The sequence below is a fragment of the Rattus norvegicus genome, chromosome 13 (assembly GCF_021556685.1).
Source record: "Rattus norvegicus strain SHRSP/BbbUtx chromosome 13, alternate assembly SHRSP_T2T, whole genome shotgun sequence".
Lineage (NCBI taxonomy): Eukaryota > Metazoa > Chordata > Mammalia > Rodentia > Muridae > Rattus > Rattus norvegicus.
Window position 1 is genome coordinate 86436803 of NC_141546.1, and position 12157 is coordinate 86448959.

General features: G+C 49.7%; 2 protein-coding genes across 16 annotated transcripts; both read left to right on the plus strand.

The window, feature by feature from the left end:
- The first annotated feature begins 847 nt into the window (after positions 1-847).
- Usf1 (upstream transcription factor 1) lies at positions 848-8693 on the plus strand. Of its 13 annotated transcripts, none has more exons than XM_087581778.1 (12): positions 848-975; positions 2838-2873; positions 4378-4470; positions 5197-5246; positions 5396-5511; positions 5818-5919; positions 6582-6777; positions 6970-7057; positions 7195-7253; positions 7358-7452; positions 7677-7805; positions 7983-8693. In XM_087581778.1, exons 3-12 carry the CDS (start codon positions 4463-4465, stop codon positions 8070-8072), a joined length of 933 nt encoding a protein of 310 aa, XP_087437904.1. In that variant the 5' UTR covers positions 848-975; positions 2838-2873; positions 4378-4462; the 3' UTR covers positions 8073-8693. The 13 variants fall into 13 exon arrangements, with proteins under 13 accessions (XP_087437904.1, XP_087437910.1, XP_087437903.1 ...); XM_087581784.1 differs by having other exon boundaries at positions 5396-5480; XM_087581780.1 differs by having other exon boundaries at positions 883-1619.
- Positions 8694-9067: 374 nt separating this feature from the next.
- On the plus strand, positions 9068-10485 carry Tstd1 (thiosulfate sulfurtransferase like domain containing 1). Of its 3 annotated transcripts, none has more exons than NM_001430847.1 (4): positions 9068-9157; positions 9330-9452; positions 9943-10105; positions 10324-10485. In NM_001430847.1, the coding sequence occupies exons 1-4, from the start codon at positions 9094-9096 to the stop codon at positions 10373-10375; spliced, it is 402 nt and encodes a 133-aa protein (NP_001417776.1). In that variant the 5' UTR covers positions 9068-9093; the 3' UTR covers positions 10376-10485. The 3 variants fall into 3 exon arrangements, with proteins under 3 accessions (NP_001417776.1, NP_001417778.1, NP_001417777.1); NM_001430849.1 differs by having other exon boundaries at positions 9330-9422; NM_001430848.1 differs by having other exon boundaries at positions 9068-9130.
- The last annotated feature ends 1672 nt before the right edge of the window (positions 10486-12157 follow it).

Genomic DNA, 12157 nt, shown 5'->3' on the forward strand with positions numbered 1-12157 from the left:
CGAATTTTACAGGGACATTGAGGAGATTAAGTTGTAACTAAGTAAAAATGCTTATCAAAGATCTCAGAGTCAAGAAATGGCCGTTTCTAGGTGTGGTGGCATGTCTTTAATCCTAGCAGTTAGGGGTTGGGGGGAGATCTCGTGTATTGAGTCCAGCATGATTTATGTAGGACAGGCAGTTCAGGACTATGTAAAGAGACCTTATCTCAAAGAAAAAAACAAAGAAACAAAAGAAAAAAAAAAAACAAAAAACAAAAGGGTGTCAGTTCAGGGTCCGAATGACTTCAGAATCTGAATTCTACCTATTACACTTCACTATTCCAAAATCATTCTGGGTGTTTTCACTATTCCAAAATCATTCTGGGTATACACCCAGGAAAATGGTAATCAAAATAGTCACACAAATGAGGTAAACTGGAAGCTATAAGATCTTCAGAGTATTGTTGACGCTAATACAAAGGAATATACTCAGATCCACGTACGCCCAGAAATGTCCCAAACTCCACTTGGAAACCCCTCAAAATGATGCCCTGATCCAAGATGGCGTCCCAAATTGCCCTTATGAAAGATGGCGCCTAAGAACGCCGTTTCTCCCTCTACTTCCTTTGACTGGAACTAAAAAAAGGCTCCGCCTACCACAAAGATGGAAATATAATATAGTCGTTCTTTTTTTTTCCTGGTTCTTGCTGAAAGCAAGTAGGACTCTAGCGACGTTCCCAACGATACTGTTTCTCTTCTGAGCCCGTATCAACTCACATCTCCAGGTCGGTTCTAGACCGCATCAAGTTTGAAGTGAACGGAAGTGCGGCAGCTCTGGGGCTGTCTGTAGGTTGGGCGGGTCGAGGACACACTTCCGCCCCTCACCAATATGGCCGCAGGCTGGGACTGCGCATGAGCAGCTGTCTATGGAGAGACCTAGATCCAAAGACGGAGAACGCTGCCGGGGGAAATTGGCGACTGAAGCGGCCTGGGCCGGTGAGTGCGTTGGAGCGGGCCAGAGTCCGGAGACGGGGTGGATCGGCAAGGCGGGGCACCTTTGGTTTTTGCTAGATTTTTCTCAGGCAAGGCCACGCCTGGGCACGGAGCCTTTGTTTTGGGGGAGGGGGCCGTGCCTGGCTCTTTATCTCCTGCCCTGCTTTGTGGGCCAGGCTCGCTCCCCGCCCTGGAGTGCACACGTCCCACCCGCCCCCGGTGTTCAGCTGCGAGCCTCAGGCCTCGGGAGGTCTCCGGCGTCCTAACCCGTCTCTCCTCCGCGGAGCAGCTGGGGCGTGGGCGAGCGGGGCTGGGCCGGCGGGGTCACCGCGCGGGCTGTGGGGCTCGCGCCTGGCGGGTGCTCAAGTCCCCAAGCGCCTACTACTAGTTGGTGGGCCTGGAGGGAGACGCCTCGTTCTCAGGCAAGGTCCCGGCGCCTGAATTCTTTGGGAACTTGATCTATTTGTGTGCGTGTTTCTTTTATTTCTTTTTTTTTTCTTTCTGCCTTTGCGTCTGTGCTTGGTGAGGACGTTTGCTGGGCCCTCCTTTTTTTTTTGAGCATGCAAACCACAACATCCTAGGCTGATTTCCGTGTCACATATTATTAATGCTCAGGAAACGCTTCCGGATGTACAACCAAGATTTGAGTAAGTAGCCTAACGCCGTTGCTGGGTGGCCTCAGAAGTTGCGCTGACAGCTGTGGGCTATACAGTTGCCTTCTGTGCCTTGCCCTCTCTTTCATTGCCTCCTCCTGCTGGCCATGCAACAAGCTTGGGAGGAGGAAGAGTTCCTCCCGTTAGAGGATGGAGACCTAGGTGGTCCCCAAGCCCGGACTCTGCCTCCCTTTGCAGCATTACTTTGTACGGACAGTTTCACTTTCAGTTCCTTTTTGTTGTTGTTTTTGTTGTTGATGATGATGTTACCGTTTTCTTTGCACACGGTCTTTCCAAGGCATATTATCCGCTAAACTAAGATTTTCCTTGGATTAGAAAGGTTTGGAGGATTATACGGGTAGAGCATTTTAAAAATCTTGTTCTTTCTTGTTGAGATTATTTTATTGCTTTGTACTGTGTAGCTGTTTCTTTCTGGAGGCATCTGTCTGTACAGTCCTTTGTTTTTCCTTTTCTCTGGCGGGTTGTCAAAAGTCCTAAGGCAGGAACATTGTAGATGGACTCCTCCCCCATTGTCTTCTTCAGAACCCTGAGCCTGGAGGTTTTTCCCCCCTCCTCCTGAGGCTTAGTTGATTTGGAGTTGTCATGGCAACATTTTAGCAACTGTGTTGCTCTACAGGAAGCCTTGCTGAATAAAATAAAGAAGCCTTGAATATGATGCACTTGGGCACTGGTGTTTGTAACAGATGCTGTAAATCTGGACTCTCACAAAACAAGAGCCCTGATAGCAGAATGATGCCCAAGAGCCAAACCTCAGTTTTATGTTTAGCGATGGTTTCCCAGTGGCAAAAAACATGTCAGTTTTTCCCTTCTTAGAGAGGACTGGAATGCATTTTCTGTTCTTACTTGATTTTGAAGCAGGATCTCTCTATACATAGCCTTGGCTGTCCTGAAACTCTGTAGACCAAGCTGGCGTTGAACTCACAGAGAATCACCTGCCTCTGCCCCCTAAGTGCTGGGACTGTGTGCACCAAAACCCCTGGTGAGGACTAGAATGTCTTTTTAGAATGTTCTTTTTTGTTTTTTTGTAGAAAGGGTTTCTCTGTGTAGCCCTGGCTGTCCTAGAACTCACCCTGTTGATCACCCTGTTGATCAGGCTGGCCTTGAACTCCGAGATCTGCCTGCTTCTGCCTTCTGAGTGTTGGGATCAAAGGATCCAACCACTACCTCCCAGCTTTGAATTTCTTTTTGCAGTCTGTGTCTGAGAAGCTGGAACCAGATGGACCGTAGGTAGGTAGGTAGGTTGGTTATGATGTGGTGGGTGTTAGTTAATAGTTTGGATAGTGGTGGTCTAAACTTTGCCCTTGCTATTCCTAAGGAGCTGCTGTCATCGAGTATAATGGCTTTAGTAATAATCTGTAATAGCTTCAAATACGCACCCTGAGACACATTGTTTCTCAGTCTTCAAGGATAACTTTCTCCTTGCCACCAGGAGTTGGGATGAAAATGGAGGAGCAGCTGAGTGGTGGTGACCATGCCTTTAATCCTAGCACTAGGTGGGCAGAGGCAGGCAGGATCTCTGAGTTCAGAGGCCAACCTGATCTACAGAGTGAGTTCTAGGAGGATCAGGGCTACAAGAGAAACCCTGTCTCAGAAAGGAAGGAAGGAAGGACGGACGGACGGACAGGTTATGGTGTGTACGTGCACATACATGTTTATGGTGTGTACGTGCACATACATGTGTGCGATGGGCTGGGTACCTGGGATGGTCAGGACAACTTTCAGGAGTTGCTTTTTGTCTGTCTGTTTTGGTTTGGTTTGTTTGAGATACGGGTTCTTTGTGTTGCCCTGGCTGCCCTAAAACTCTAGCCCAGGCCAGCCTTGAACTCAGAGACCCACTTGCTTCTGTCTCCCAAGTACTGGAATTAGGCGCTGCCACCACACCCTGCTTCCTGCGCCATACTAACAGCCTTTCTCTTGGTCAGAGGAGAGCCTTGTGATCATTTCTTGTCTTTCCACGTTCCTGGAGACAGGGACTCTTCGTGGCTACAGTTGGCACCCCACTTCTGGAGATTCTCTCATGTCTAGCTCTCTGTCGACGTGCCCTGTGGTTATACACGCTCGCACTACTGCATACCATTCTTTTCTTTCTTTCTTTCTTTCTTTTTTTTTTTTCTTCTTTTTTTTTCCTTTTTTCGGAGCTGGGGACCGAACCCAGGGCCTTGCGCTTGCTAGGCAAGCACTCTACCACTGAGCTAAATCCCCAACCCCCCCCCCCCCTTTTTTTTTTACTGCATACCATTCTTGTGTAGGTTTCGGTACTCACATTCATTCTGAGACTTTTCGTTCCGAGTGTCTTTTGAGCCACCTCTTGGTTCTGTTTGTTTATAGACAAGTTCTTGTAGCCCAGCCTAGTGTGAGACTAGCTTTGCACCCCAGGGTGGCCTTGAACTAATTCTTTTGCCTCCACCTCCTGTGTTTTGGTATTATAGGCACGGGCAAGCACACACCTGGTTCTTTTCCTCTGTAATAAAGTCTCATTCTATACCCAAGGCCAGCCTCAAGCTTGTACCATTCCTGTCTCTTTTCTCCTGAGTGTCAGGATTCCAGGGAGTAAGCCACCATGTCCCATGAAGAGTTGCTTTTTTGGTCATTGCAGGCCAGCCTTGCCATCAGAATTGGGAGAGCTGACTGCTCTTTGAGGATGATTGGTTTATCTCCTGGTTGCGTCTTCTTGGAGCCTGGGATGCCTGTTCAGTTGCTTTGCCTCACTGCAGACTCTGATTCCCACCAGGATTTAGCATTCAGACCTTGGCGTCAGGAGATACGAGGTCCTCCAAAAAAAGACCAGTGCCTCGGATGAGCCCCCTCACAGAGAGATGAAGGGGTAAGTGAAGAGGGCTGTCTGGGAAGAGAAGGGTGGCCTGGGAGAATGCAGAATGACTGAGCATTAGATTGGGGAAGACCTGGGTTCAGGTCCCAGCTCCAACACTTATCCGCTATGTGACTTCATTTCCCTATCTATAAAACTGTACACTGTTTACTTCATGTGCTGTTATTAGTATCAAGATAGTATGCTGGGCGGTGGTGGTGTGTGGCTTTAATCTCAGCACTGTGGAGGCAGAGACAGGCTTATCTCTGAGTTCAAGGTTAGCCTAGTCCACAAAACAAGTTCCCGGACAGCCAGAGCTACACAAAGAAAAACCCTTTCTTGAAAAACAAAACAAAACCAACCAACAAAAAAAGTGCTTATAGCTTGTAAGCACTTAGTGCTTATAGTCTATGTATATGGTAAATACTTAGTTACTAGTTTTGTTTGTTTGTTTGTTTTTACTTATTTTGTTTTTTGAGACAAAATAATCTCTACATATTCCTGGTTATTTAGTCCCAGCTGCCCTGGAACTCACTATGTAGACCAGCCTGGTCTCAAACTCACAGAAATCCACCTACCCATCTAGATTAAAGGAATGTGCCACCATGAGCAGCAGTAATACTGTCATGGTCTAACCTCGCCTAACGTCTGTTGTGGGTGCCAGTCAGTTGGGAACCATATTACCAGGTCAGACTTCTCACGTCTTCCATTTGTTTCTTGTTTTTGTTTCACCACAAATAGGCAGCAGAAAACAGCCGAAACCGAAGAGGGGACAGTGCAGATTCAGGAAGGTGAATGTTGAGTCAAGACTTAAGAGCTCATCCTCGCCTCCCCCTCTCCTCAGATGACCGGTCCACCTTCTACATTCCGTGTGTCAAGTGCTGTGCAAGTAGAACAGTGGGAAGTTAACTTCTAGATCTTTCCTTGCCTCTTAATTTAGGTGCAGTGGCTACTGGAGAGGACCCAACTAGTGTAGCTATCGCCAGCATCCAATCAGCTGCCACTTTCCCCGACCCCAACGTCAAGTACGTCTTCCGAACTGAGAATGGGGGCCAGGTAAGGGAGGGGCCAGGTGGCTGCAGATGTTGTTACCTGGGGTTGGGATTAAGGGAGGTGCATGAACATAATTTTGGGGAGCTGTGGCTTGGAGAATGAGATGAGACTGTGTACTGTTGGAAGCTTAGAGACTGGTGTGGGGCTGGGTGTGCTAAAGTCTGGGGGTTTGGGGGGCAGTTGCTGAGTCTGTCTCTGAAAGACTCCTGGGACTTTACATATACAAGTACAGAGGCTGTTCTGAGAGGGCCTATGGTTCTGGATATTTACTCTTGTCTTGTCCCTCTTCCCCCCTCTTCTTGCTTCTAGGTGATGTACAGGGTGATCCAGGTGTCTGAGGGGCAGCTGGATGGCCAGACAGAGGGCTCTGGCGCTATCAGTGGCTACCCTGCCACTCAGTCTATGACTCAGGTACTGAGGGGGAGACTGAGAGGACTAGAGAGCTTTTAGCAATAAGAACTAAGGAGCCGGGGTTGGGGATTTAGCTCAGTGGTAGAGCGCTTGCCTAGGAAGCGCAAGGCCCTGGGTATGGTCCCCAGCTCCAGGGGGGAAAAAAAAAAGAACTAAGGAGCCAACAGAAAGGAGGGGTGGAATTCGGGACAGTGGCCCAAATTTGGCCCAAAGTACTAGGTCCAGATATTTTCAACCTTTTGCCCCATTACCCTGTGGTCTACAACGATCATGCCTCACATGGAGCTGGAAGGGTGGCTTGGCACTTAAGAGCACCTCTTGCTCTTACAGAGGGAGGACCTGAGTTCAGTTCCTAATAACTGTGCGGTGGTTCACAACCATCTGGTTCAGGGATCGAATGTCCTTTGATCTCCATAGGCGCCTGGCACACACACTCAGAACATATATATACATACATCCAGGCAAAATAACCATACAAATCTTAAATGTACACACACTTGAATTTAAAAGAAACACCCTCATATTTTGAGTAACTTTAGTTTTGTGTTGGATTGCATTCATAGCTATCTTTGGCCCTGTGGCTTTCTGTGTTTCTCTTTCTTGAGGGTGATAGAGTGGGAATGCGTCCTGACTGACCGGACTCCTCTCATTTCCCTTCTCAGGCAGTAATCCAGGGGGCTTTCACCAGTGATGATGCTGTTGACGCGGAGGGAACAGCTGCCGAGACCCACTACACTTACTTCCCCAGCACCGCAGTGGGAGATGGGTCAGGGGGTACGACATCTGGGAGTACAACCGCCGTGGTCACCACCCAGGGCTCAGAGGCACTGCTGGGGCAGGCAACCCCGCCCAGCACAGGTGAGATGTTGCACAAGGCGGCCAGCCTGAGGGGCTGGGCTCTGGGATGTGCTGGGGGCTCTGGGCTTCAGCACATGACTTGTGGTAATAGGATCAGAGAACATGGTGAGTCTGGGCTACTTTACAAACTGGTGGGAGCATGTTCTCAAAAGGGGCCCAGGGTCTGATAAAACCTATCTCGTATCTTTACAGGCCAATTCTTTGTGATGATGTCACCACAAGAAGTGTTACAGGGAGGGAGCCAGCGGTCAATTGCCCCCAGGACCCACCCTTATTCCCCGTGAGTAGCCTTTTGTTGTTATGAGTGGTTTCAGTGCCTGCCAAATCTTACGTAATTCCTCACCCTAAACACCAGTCTTGGTTTTGTTTGCTTCTTTGTCTTTTGCTTGGTCTGTTCACCCTGGACTCTCTTATCAGGAAGTCAGAGGCTCCCAGGACAACGCGAGATGAGAAACGGAGGGCTCAACATAACGAAGGTAGGTGGTGTCCAGGGCGAAGCCAGGAGACCTAAGTAGATTTGGGAACTACAGCGTGAGGAGGAAGACTGGTGAGTCACTCTGTTCTTCACTTTGCCCCACAGTGGAGCGCCGCCGCCGGGACAAGATCAACAACTGGATTGTACAGCTGTCCAAAATCATCCCAGACTGCTCTATGGAGAGCACCAAGTCTGGCCAGGTCCTGGCAAGACCCTGGTAACGGGCAGGAGGCTAGAGTTCGGGAGGCAGAACTCCAAGAATGGTGTCAAGTAGAGTGTCCATGGCGGCCCTCTCCGTAACACTCTGAGATGCTGCATCCCCACTCTGAGGAGAGATAGCCCTAAAGTGTGAATGTGCTCGCTCTTGGAAGGCCAGCTGGGTGTTCGAGGCTTCCACCCTCACCTTGTTGGCTTTGCCTTGCAGAGTAAGGGTGGAATCCTGTCCAAAGCCTGTGACTATATCCAGGAACTACGTCAGAGCAACCACCGGCTGTCTGAAGAGCTGCAGGGGTTAGATCAGTTGCAGCTCGACAATGACGTGCTTCGACAGCAGGTCAGGCTAATTCCAGGACGGCCCCCTTGGCACCCTGTAGCTGCTGCCCAGTTTGGATTCCCTGGAAAACACTTACGTTGTCCTTCTCCACCATGGCTGTCAGGCTGACTCGATGGCTCAGCAGTGACACTATTGTTTTTTCCTAATTATTTCCGTTATTGCCTTCTTTCTGTGCAGGTGGAAGATCTTAAAAACAAGAACCTGCTACTACGAGCTCAGTTACGGCACCACGGATTAGAGGTCGTCATCAAGAATGACAGCAACTAACTGTGGGGACTCAGGGGCTTTGGGCCCGAGAACTGCACATAGCCCAGGAGCAACAGGCTGACCCCATGCCCCTCTCTTTCACTGCCTACTTCTGGCGTGGGACTCGGGGGAGTTGGGCAAGTGTGATTTTGAACTGAGGCCTGTGGCATGGCAGTCTGCAGTGAGTGCTGGGAAACCGTGTGGACACGCACCGCCAGCCTTGCCTGCCCCCACCGCGCAGTCCCCGGGCCCTGGTGCTCCTTTGGCACACTGCATGTGCTGTCTCCTTGGTGGACACTGGACACACGAAATCTGGGCTCGCCGCGTGCTTGCTTAGAGTGCCTGGCAGAGGGTCTGTGGGCCGAGTACTTCACTGGTTCTTCCTTTCTCTGAAGCAGAAGTTAAGATACATACCTGATTACTCTGGGGAGCAGGCTTACTCAAGAGGTGGGGAAGGATGCTAGCGGGCTGCTCTCCCAGGAGTAGAGGGGGCAGTGAGCAGCCGAAGCCTCTGCAGAAGGCCCTGGAGTCAGGGAGAGCTATAGGCAGGGCGGGTTCACAGAGAGCCCGCCCTGTTCCAGGGGTGGTTCTTTTTATTTCTTTACTTTTTTTTTTTTTAAGATAAAATTGTTTAGAGCCACAGTTGTCTGTCTTCCTCCTTTTTGTGGGGCCCCGGGGGAAGGGAGTGTGCATATTACTCTTTGACCGGTAAGGGCTGGGTCAACCTTTGAGTGGGGTGCTACTGTTCTCTACTCATTACCCAGAGTCCTGGCACCTGTGCCAAACCTGGGTGAAATTTCCGGCCTAAGCTGGGCAGTCTATAAAGGTATAAAGTATGAGCGAGTGTTAGAGGGATCACTAACAGGTGCTATTGGACTCTGTGTGTGTGTGTGTGTGTGTGTGTGTGTGTGTGTCCTCGAGTGGCCATGCCGTGTGTGTGTGTGTGTGTGTGTGTGTGTGTGTGTGTGTGTGTGTGTCCTCGAGTGGCCATGCCCTTGCTTCCGGTTCCGGTCTCTGTCTGGGCTCTGGGAGAGAGAGGGAGATGCTTCGGGTTGCAGTTCTGCGTCAGAGTCACACAGGTGCTGCTGCTGGAACCATGACTGGAGGTGCCTGAGAACCCCTGGGATGTGAGGGTGAGGTGTCTGCAGGTCCCCTGGGGAGGGCTGTTTGTGGAGAGAGGAGCATGGGGTGTGGCTGCAGGTCTCAAACAGCCAGGGAGGGGGGTGCAGAGGCAAGTGTCTTGTCCTCCAGCCCTCAAGTCTTTCTTTTCTTTCCCAGTGCCTACAGTCTCCTTCTCTGAACTCCGTCAACTCCTAGCCTCAGGCAGGGCCAGGCTCTTCGATGTCCGCTCACGGGAGGAGGCAGCGGCTGGTACCATTCCCGGGGCACTCAACATCCCTGGTATAGGATTTCCCTTGTTGGCAGAGGAACTGTCCACGATGGTTTTAACTAAAGGAGCCTCATTTAGTACGCAGTGGGGTTGGTGTGTGGTAGACATAGGGCCTTATATTTTGCTCAAGCCAGCCCTCAGGTTCCCTAGGGAAAGGCTAAGTGGAGCCGATCTGGCAGCTGAACTAGCTCATCCAGTTTGAGGGGACAGCAGGTGGCCAGAGGGGCAGAGCCCATCTGAATGCCGACTTCCCTGAAGCTGGAAGCTTTAATCCACTTGATCTTCCACTGCCGGCTTAAGGCTCAGCGAGGGGCAGAGGTTGCTGGCCTAACTTTGCGTTGGTGTGTTGTTCCTTGTCTTTGAGGATGGTGTGGGGAGGGGGTGGCCACCGTATGTTTGGAAGGTCTCTGCAATAGGCTGCTGCCAGGATTCATTCAGCTCTTTCAGCCCCATCTTGTGAACCTCTGCATGCCACTAGCTTTCCAATTTGTCCCCTCTCAGTGTCTGAGTTGGAAATGGCCTTGAACATGGACCCAGCTGCTTTTCAGACTTCATACTGTGCTGAGAAGCCAAAGCTAGAAGACAAGAATCTTATTTTCTTCTGTCAGATGGGCAGGCGGGGCCTCCAGGCCACACAGCTGGCACAAGGTCTTGGATACACAGGGTATGACAAGCATAAGGCTTGCTGGCTGGGTACTGATGGGGACTCTGTCTGCTGGACCTGTCCTTCCCTCAGTATTTCTTTTTTTTTTTTTTTTTCTTTTCTTTTTTCTTTTTTTTTTTTTTCAGAGCTGGGGACCGAACCCAGGGCCTTGCGCTTGCTAGGCAAGCGCTCTACCATTGAGCTAAATCCCCAACCCCAATATTTCTTTTTCTCCACAGGGCTCGAAACTATGCCGGGGCCTATAAGGAATGGCTGGAGAAAGAGGGCTAAATAGAAGGCTTACTGATTTGTGATTGCTCTCATGGCCACCTTGGTGTGCTCGGCAAATCCTTGTAGTGTTTTACACATGACAAATTTAAATAAAAAGAGCATTTAATGAAGTGTTAAGCATTTAATTTGTCACATGGACAAAAAAATTATTCTGGTATTAATCTAGTGCTGTTTCCCTCCCGGTCTTTGTCCATTCGTCTGTTCCCTACCACCCAATTAAAGCAGGCAACTGAACATGACTTTGAACAGTATTCTCCAGCCCAGAATGCACATCAATTAATTATCTAATAGCCTCAAAAAAAATCTTGGAGCTAGGTGGTGGGGGAGTGGGTTGCGGGGTAGTGGTCTGTGCCACCAGACAAAACCTGGTAAGGTTCAATGGACTCAGGAACCAGGTTCCTGCAATGGAACTCGTGACCACAATACCCCATGGAGAGGACTGTGACAATCAGTCACTTAGGGACAACACCTGAAGTTCTTCCACATGCAAATGAGGTATCCCTAACATCTCAGACCAAGCCAATAAAAAGCCTCTGCCTCTAGATTCCACCCCAATTTTTATAAGGTCCTATCCACAAGGAATAAAGAGTTATTTCACCAAAGATGCCTGAGAGCGCCTGTCTTACTGAGCTGTAACACTCCCGGGAAGGGTTTTCTCTCCCAAAGCTTTTGTTGTTAACCTGACATGAGGAGCTGGGTGTGCTAGCCTGACCACCCACAGTCTCTTCCTGCTCCTTGGTCCCCTGCTGCCCACTGTGTCCTACAGCCTTCCCCTTGGAGAGCTGTAACTCTTTGGCTGCTGTGGCCGAGCCAGAACCCCCTTAGATCTCCTTGAACGGAGGCAGTGGCACCAGCCTTACGTTAGGTTCTTATCTGGTCTGAGGTACATTGTGAACTCTGGGTAGCCAGGGTACAGGATAAGTTCTACGCAGCCATGGTAACTAGCATAGCAAAACCTCTGTAGCAAAAGGAAAACCCCCCACTGGGCTTGATGGCCCACACCCTTAAGTACCAGGCTGGGAACTCAGAGGCAGGTGAATCTATGTGAGTTTGAGGCCAGCTTGGTCTACCTGGTGAGTTCTAGGCCAGCAGGGCTACATTGTTAGACACTGCCTGAAAAGAAAACCAAGTCACAAAATGAACAAAAAACCCACATATGGGCTGGTGAGATGGTCTAACAACTAAAGACACATGCTGCCGAACTTTATAACCTGAGTTCAATCCTTAGGACCCACAGGGTGGAAACACAGACTGACTCTACAGGTGAAGTGGAAATTTCTGGTTCCTTGGAAAGTTAGTTATGTCAAATGCTGTTTTGCTGGGGCACAGAGGTGAAAGGATGTTTGCCTGAAGCAGACACAGGTGAAGGAATGTTTGGCTACAGCAAACACATGAAAGGATGCTTGATGAAGGAGTATAAATATGACCCCCACAGACAGTGGGAGACAGGCACTGAGCCCTGGTTTGGTTTGCTCTGCCTTGTTATTCTTCGCTAAAGACAAGCATGTATTGGTTCACCTTACATAGTGTTTTCTGTGGAGCTCAACTTGTGATAACTCTGACATTGAGAGAAACTCACTCCAGCGCAGCTTGTGGCATCTGCAGCCTCCCCTCAGGCTAGTTGGTGAGCCTGGTGGTTTCTTCAGAACTGGACGACAGCTGCCTCATCATATTTGGTGGTTGCTAAGGGACTGAACTGCTGCCCAAGAAGATTGAACTCACCCCAAAGAACTATTACTGAACAGGTCCCCTTCCCTCATATCTGAATTACTTTTTTCTACC

What these genes read in the sequence shown, in the direction of transcription:
- Usf1 (XM_087581777.1), top strand. An exon ending in CCACTCAGTCTATGACTCAG is followed by an intron (nt 5,920 to 6,581) that starts GTACTGAGGGGG and finishes TTCCCTTCTCAG; the next exon opens with GCAGTAATCCAGGGGGCTTT. An exon ending in GGCAACCCCGCCCAGCACAG is followed by an intron (nt 6,778 to 6,969) that starts GTGAGATGTTGC and finishes GTATCTTTACAG; the next exon opens with GCCAATTCTTTGTGATGATG.
- Tstd1 (NM_001430847.1), top strand. Translation starts at nt 9,094, where the DNA reads ATGCTTCGGGTTGCAGTTCTGCGTCAGAGTCACACAGGTGCTGCTGCT. An exon ending in TGCTGGAACCATGACTGGAG is followed by an intron (nt 9,158 to 9,329) that starts GTGCCTGAGAAC and finishes TTTCTTTCCCAG; the next exon opens with TGCCTACAGTCTCCTTCTCT. An exon ending in CGGGGCACTCAACATCCCTG is followed by an intron (nt 9,453 to 9,942) that starts GTATAGGATTTC and finishes GTCCCCTCTCAG; the next exon opens with TGTCTGAGTTGGAAATGGCC.